General features: G+C 39.8%; 1 protein-coding gene across 1 annotated transcript; it reads right to left on the minus strand.

Annotated features, from left to right (window-relative positions):
* Window positions 1-232: 232 nt before the first annotated feature.
* Window positions 233-1,126, minus strand: LOC137647966 (uncharacterized). The gene has a single exon (XM_068380913.1). It carries the CDS (start codon window positions 1,124-1,126, stop codon window positions 233-235), a length of 894 nt encoding a protein of 297 aa, XP_068237014.1.
* Window positions 1,127-7,358: the final 6,232 nt, after the last annotated feature.

Below are 7,358 nucleotides of genomic sequence, written 5' to 3' on the forward strand. Positions count from 1 at the left end.
TGTCTTGATTGGTCCAATCCAACAGAAACACGTCTATGTGGACTGCCTCTAGATCAGGTACTGGAGAGCAATGTGCCTCTAGCCTCTTTGTTTTTGATGTTGCGAAGAGGTCTATGCATGGTCAACCCCAAAGTCGCCACAAACTCTTGCATACTTGTAGATGGAGCGTCCTCTCTGTCGGTAGGATTTGACCTCTTCTGCTGAGGCTGTCTGCTAATACGGTTTTCTCTCCTTAGATGAACCTCGTCATTAGGACCACATTCCTCTCCTTTACCCACAAAAGGAGATTCTTCGCAGTTTCGTACAGAGATATCGAGTGAGTTCCCTCTTGTTTGGCAATGTAAGCATATGCCGTCGTGTTGTCGGCATTGACTTGTACCACTCTGTTCATAACTAACCCTTCGAAACTTCTGAGTGCTAAGAAGATTGCCAACAATTCCTTATGATTGATATGGAAGTCCTTCTGAGTCTCTGAAAACAGCCCCAAAACTTCCAACTTGTTCAGAGTTGCTCCCCACCCTGAGTCTGAGGCGTTGGAACATAACAAGGTGTGGGTTCTTTTGAGATAAGTCGAGACCTTTTTGGAATTTGTTCGGTTCGTCCCACCACCGAAGGCAGCCTTTGATGTAGTCGTAATTGAAATGCTCATAGTCTCCAGGTCCTTCTCCTTGCTCCAATGGTGATTGAGGTGGAATTGGAGAGGCCGAAGGTTCAGTCTTCCTAGAGGAACGAATTGTTCTAATGAGGAGAGGGTTCCTACTAGACTCATCAATTTCCTCGTTGAACAAATGTTTTTCCTTAGCAAAGATCGGAGTTTTAAACTGGCTAGTTGTATCCTTAAAGGAGATGTAAAAGCCCGAAAAATCTGACGCCAAATCTTCATTCCCAAATAAAGAATCTCTTGTGATGGAATCGAGAGAGACTTTTCTTTGTTGACAAGGAGCCCCAGTTCTTCTGTAAGTCTCAAAGTTGTCTGGAGATCCTTCAGGCAATGATCGTATGAGTGAGCTCCAAGAAGCCAATCATCGAGATACAGGGAGGCTCTGATGCCCCTTGAGTAGAGGATCTTTGCTGCGTTGAGCATGAGTTTCATAATTATTTCCGGGGCTGTGCTGAGGCTAAACATAGGGCTCGAAATTGAAACACTTCGCCCTTGAAAACGAATATTAGATAAGGCCTGAACCTCGGATGGATTGGGATGTGAAAATTGGCGTTCTGGAGGTTCAAAGACACCATCCAGTCACCTTTCCTTACTGCAGTAAGAACTGATTTCGAGGTCTCCATTGAGAATTTCGTCTTCTGGATGAATTTGTTCAATGCACTGACGTCCAGGACTGCACGCCATCCCCCCGAGTTCCTGGGGTACCAGGAACAGGCGGTTGTAAAAGCCGGGAGAACATATGTCTTGTACTCTTTCTATGGCCCCATTCTCCAACATGAGAGACACTTGGGTAATTGATGCTTGTCTCTTTGCCTCCTTTCTGTATCTGGGAGAGAAATCCACTGGAGCTAAGACCAAAGGAGGATTCCCTAGAAAGGGGATCTTGTAACCCTCCTTCAAGATCTGTATAGACCATTGGTCTGCTCCTCTCCTTTCCCACGCTTGCCAGTAGTTGAGTAGTCTGGCTCTTACTGCCTGAAGGCGAAAGAAGTCGGACTCTCCTTCACCCTGATTTGAAGCCCCTCCTCTTATTTCTTCTTGCATCAGGTCTGGAGCTACCCCTGCTGGAAGACCTTACTCGAAAGGGGTGGGAGAAGTTAGGAAAAGATGTTTCTTCCTTAGTTTTGCGGCTGGAAAAAGAAGGTGGTAATACCTTTCTGGATATCTCAGAGACCAGGTCTTGAGTAGCCTTTTAGGTTAAAGTAGGCGATATTTCCTTTATGAGCTTTTTTGGGAAGAGCAAGGGAGAAAGAGGCGCATAAAACAGCTCAGATTTCTGGAAGGGAGTAACCCCCAAAAACAGAAATGAGCACAACTGATCCCTTTTCTTGAGAATGCCTGCAAAAAAGAGTGCTGCCAATTCATTGGATCCATCCCGCAAAGCCTTATCCATACAGGACATTAGGTGGACTAAGGTAGAGGTATCCCCCTCTTTAAAAGCAGCTATATTTTGCCCAAGGCTCCTAGCGTCCAGTCCATGAAGTTAAAAACTTCGAATAATCTAAATATGCCCTTAAGCAGATGATCCAGCTACGAGGTAGACCAGAAGATCTTGGTCTTCCTCATGGCCGACAGACGAGGACCGCCTACAAGACTTGAGAAATCTCCCTGGCAGAGGCAGGTATCCCCAAGCCGAGAACTTTTCCTGTCTCATACCAGATACTAGACCTAGATTCTAGTCTAGCTGGAGGAAATATGAAAGCCGCTTTCCCTAGGTCTTTCTTGGACTGCATCCAATCACACATCAGTCTTAGAGCCCTCTTAGACGATCGTGACAAGACCATCTTGGTAAACTGAGATTTCTTGAAGCCTTCCCAAGAGTAAATTTGGAAGGTGGAGAACGGGAGCAACTGGTATAAAAAAGTCTGAGAATTCCTCAGTGAAAACTTTCATAAGTTTTTTTCAGATCTACTGAAGGAGGAAAAGAAATAGAATCCTCGTCTTCTGAAACCTTCCTCAATCTCAACAGGAGAAAGCTGACCTTCAATGTCCTTCTCTGGTAAAGCTACAACGGGAGCAACAGTTTTGGGAACCGTGTCCTTTCCATGAAGATCCTGAGTTCCAACAGCAACAGAAACTGGAGCATCACGTATATCATCAAGCGGAAGTGTCGCTTGCCGCTCATCCAAAAGCTCGCGATCAACGCGATCAGAACTAACATGTTCCTGAATATGATCTGAGTTAGAATCAGCGTTATCCTGAAGAGCGTATGCCTCATCGTCATAATTAAGACTCACTTCTAAAGCACCAGTAACAAGTGAAGAAGTAGGTCGCTCAGTGTCGCGTTCTGAAAAACGCTTGACGCTTCCTGACAAGTGCTCGGCGCCGCGTACCGCTTGCCGCTCGACAGCCTGATAGGCTACTTGTCGCTTGGTGACATGTCCTGGAGGACGTTCACTATAGTGTCTTGAAGAGCGGTAGGCGTCCAGAGAACTAGGACGTTCGACAAGTTGTTTAGCAGGACGTTTGACGTCTCTCTTTGTAGGACATTTGCGCTCACGTTCTGAATGCAGTTCATCTTTGCGCTTAAGAGGACGTTCTGTGCCTCGGAGTAAAGAGCGATCTACATTAGGGCTGCCAACTAGCTAAGGATCGCGTCCTAGAGGACGTTCAATGCTAAAGTTAGCAGGAAGCTCGTCGCCTCCAATAGGAGGACGTTCGAGATCCTGAATCACTGCCCGCTTAACCTTGTGGTCGGGAACACGTCCTACAGGACGTTTCACGTCGTGTTGAGCATACGGCTCGCCGTGTCAAGCCTGGCAAAGACTGTCACGTGTGCCAGCTTGAGGCTTGTCGCTACGTTGGTAATTATGCATGAAAGAAGAGAGCCCGTGTTGCATCTCTTGTAGCATGTGTAAGTTAAGATCTATACGTTGTGATATTGGTGACGATACCACAATGTCTCCTCATCGCTCAGGCGTTCAGAGCGTCTGGATGGTGAAAACCAGTGCGACGGCTGCATGGGAGCATGAATCCTGTCAAAATTTCAGCCACTAACTATGTCATTTACCAACTCATAATGAATGTTGACAGGAGGATAAATGTTTTGGGCCATAAAATCAAATACTTTTTTTCTCATTTCAGGAAACGTTCCCTTGTGGTTTCTTTTTACTCAACCCCCCCCCCCGGATCTCACCAAATGGTGCTCAATTATTGTAGAACAAGTGCTGAGAATAGTTCTAGTTTATATCCATATTCAGATTTTGGATGAGTATTTTTGTAAAGTAAATTTTTTGTATACCTTCTTTTTTAATTTATTTGTAATAAATATCTATTTGGAACTTTATTTACTTTTTTGAAGATTATAATATTCTTTGAGTTTTTTTCTTTTATCAAAAGATTGTGAATTGATTTGAAATTTTTTTTTAGACCTCGAATCAAGGTTGACCCATCGAAACCTCTCCAAGGTGGTGAAATAACTTTACCTATCCAGGGATCCCTTAAGTTGCATTTTGGATACATTGCAATAAAGGGAGTTACAGTAATCAATCTTGGAATAAGCACAGTTAATCTCAAGTTTATTAATAGCATATTTATCCTTATACTTTTTTTACACAAACAGTGTTGCTCAGCTATTCTTACTGCATTTTTTGAGCAATGGAAGTCAAATAACGGTCAAGTGTGATACCTGAATAACGAATTATTTTAGGCACCGTGACTACATCATTACAAATATTGTTTTAGAGGTAACACACATTTCTTGTTTTATTTTTTCAAAGATTGTAAACCCAGTTTTATTAGCTATAATAAGGATATGCTTTACAAATTCATCGGTATTAATTGTGTTTTATCCGCTAATAGTTTAATCATCACTTCATGTCTATGAAAGAGGATTGGGTCAAGTACACTTTCTTATTTTCTAACATAATTCTAAAATATTCAGTAGTTAAAGTTTATTGCTGTTTGGGAGGCATATTATCATATATGTAATCCGACAACGTTAGTTTGATATTTCAGTGTGCGAAATCAAATGTCAATTACCTACTAGTAATTAAGGTTAATTTTTCCATTCTACGTTGAAATATATTGCAACGTAAAAGTCAACCTCATTATACATGAAAACTTCACCATCCGTATACTTACTATGTTATTAAATTCCTGTTTATGAATATTCTATTCATTTCATTAACATACTTAATAGAAATGTTCTATCCAATATTGTTTTCATAAAAAAGGCTGTCTACGTGCTTTAATAATTTCCATTTGGAAACAATAATCTCTCTCTCTCTCTCTCTCTCTCTCTCTCTCTCTCTCTCTCTCTCTCTCTCTCTCTCTCTCTCTCTCTCTCTCTCTCTCTTCTCTATTGAGCCCTTGTCATCATCTTTCATGTCCATTAGGCATTGTATTAAAATGTTGAGTTTCCTTTCCTTCTGTGGAATTCCCTTCTACTGACGAATCCTTTTAAATTGAGAAGCATTTAATTTTTACCCCTTTGAAAATCTCGTCAATTAATGATTTGTTTTTGGTTATGAGCACAATTATAGATGTTTAGTAATATTGAAACTGTATTTTCAAATCTACTTACAATATTCTGCATGAGCTGCATTCCAATGGATTTGAGATATATAAGATTAATACTGATAAGGAAATACGTTATTTAAATGGCTTTAGAGTTCCCTTTTAGTGTCAAATAAAACTTTGCAACAACTTTTTTTGAGAAACGCAATATCATAACTAAATACTTGTATCAAGCCTAATAAAATAGTAATAATAACAGAGAGAGAGAGAGAGAGAGAGAGAGAGAGAGAGAGAGAGAGAGAGAGAGAGAGAGAGAGAGAGAGAGATGTTGGGAGGGGGGGTGAATGAACTGGAGCTCGTAAAGTTTAAAAAAAAAATTGAATCGGAGCTGGTATAAACCGGATGATTACACTCGTCCAAAACTCTTCCTAATTTCATCAATATTTAGTGATTATACACTAGACATCGTAAATAGCAAACACCTAGCGAGATGGACCTTGTCTGATTGTATATTACTTTTCTAAAGACTAGAAGGTACAAATATGTAATTTTGTGCTTTAAATATATATTCGATTGTTTTCATGCAGAAAAATAAATGGGAAATAGAATAGGGTTTAAAAGAAAAAAAAATTAAATATAAGAATTTCGTCGAGGCTACTTTTTTATCTTTCTTAGTGGCAGTGGATATATGAAATAACCTATCACATAGGAAGTGATGATAGTAAGTATATATCATATATGTTACCATATAGTACATAGATTGAGTTGATCAACACTGTTAGAAATTTGCCGTAAAAAAAGAAAAAAAACTGTAAAAATCATGGAATAAACATTGACATGCATTTACCGTTTGAAAAACGTATATATAGAGGTAAATGAGTGGTATTACGGTAACCAACCCGTAAAATATAATAAAAAAAATGGCAAAATTACGGTCTGCTGTATTTTACAGGAATACGGCTGGGACCAATATATTTTTTAAGAAAAACTTTCGGTTAAAATTGTCTTTATTTTTTATAACAATGAATGGGAAATCAAGAAAAGGCTTTTATGGGCGTGATAATCGTAATAAGCATATTCCATAATTATTACCATGCAGTACATGGAATAAGATGATAAATTATTTTGTTTCGGTCTGCCATTGTTATAGAAGGGCTAAAGACACTTAGGTCTGAGGTGACGGTTGTTCTTTAAATACCATAGTAAAACTCTCACTGAACACATAAGTATCTCTTATCCCTGATACCCAAAATTATATAAAAAGCGGATAAGATGGGCTCGAACCTTTAGTCCTACCGCAGCATGTTCTGAGTTTCGGCCACGAAACCTAACAATATATTAAGGAAGCTCCTTCTACCTTTCAGTGTGGGAGACCAAGGCAGAGAGACTGTATATGGTATCTGAACTCTTCACCAAAGCTAAGGCAGCAAAGTCAGTTTTGACGGCCTTGAGAAATGTTTTGACGGTTGTGGAATGGGGAGAAAACAGGGTGTGCTTCATCACGTTTAGCTGTGTGGTGAAGAATACAGTAAAAAAGAAGCCTATCTGTTATGCAGGGATGCACTGACCATTCTGACCTTTCAACCGTACGTTTATATCTAAATGTGTCTGCTAGACAAGGTTGGTGTACGGTACGGTACGGTACGGAGTACAGTACGGTACGGTTGATATTTAGCCTATAAGTACGGTACGGAATTACGGTACGGTAATTTTACCAAGGTACGGTACGGTTCAGGTACGAAAAAAATGGGCAAATTCCGTACCGTACCTTACCTTAGGCTCGGATATCTATCACTACGCAATTACTGTTAACGCATATTTGGACACCAGCAATGTACTGGACTAAAAAAAATATGTCACTTTCAGAATACTAAGGTATTTTATATTTCAGTTTGTAATATACTACAGTATGTATGTGTTAATTCCTTAATTAACGTGACGTCTGTGTCTAATTCTTGAAGTAATACCAACAAAAGTTTGAAGCATCACAAATATAATCCTATATTGTGCTTCGGAAGAGTCTTCCCCCAGAAAAGCCCTATGAAGGATGAAATAATAGATGCCATTATGTTTCTAAGATGCAATATATAATCAATTTGAACTCTTATGTTTGGTTAAAAGAAGTTGCTATTGGAAGGTATTTTCCTATAGCCTAGGCTACAAGCTTTATTTTATCAATGTCGAGAAAAAAGATTTAGTTTATTTTATTACATCCTAACATTAGTTTATGAATGTTGAG

This window comes from Palaemon carinicauda, chromosome 10 (assembly GCF_036898095.1).
Source record: "Palaemon carinicauda isolate YSFRI2023 chromosome 10, ASM3689809v2, whole genome shotgun sequence".
Classification (NCBI taxonomy): domain Eukaryota; kingdom Metazoa; phylum Arthropoda; class Malacostraca; order Decapoda; family Palaemonidae; genus Palaemon; species Palaemon carinicauda.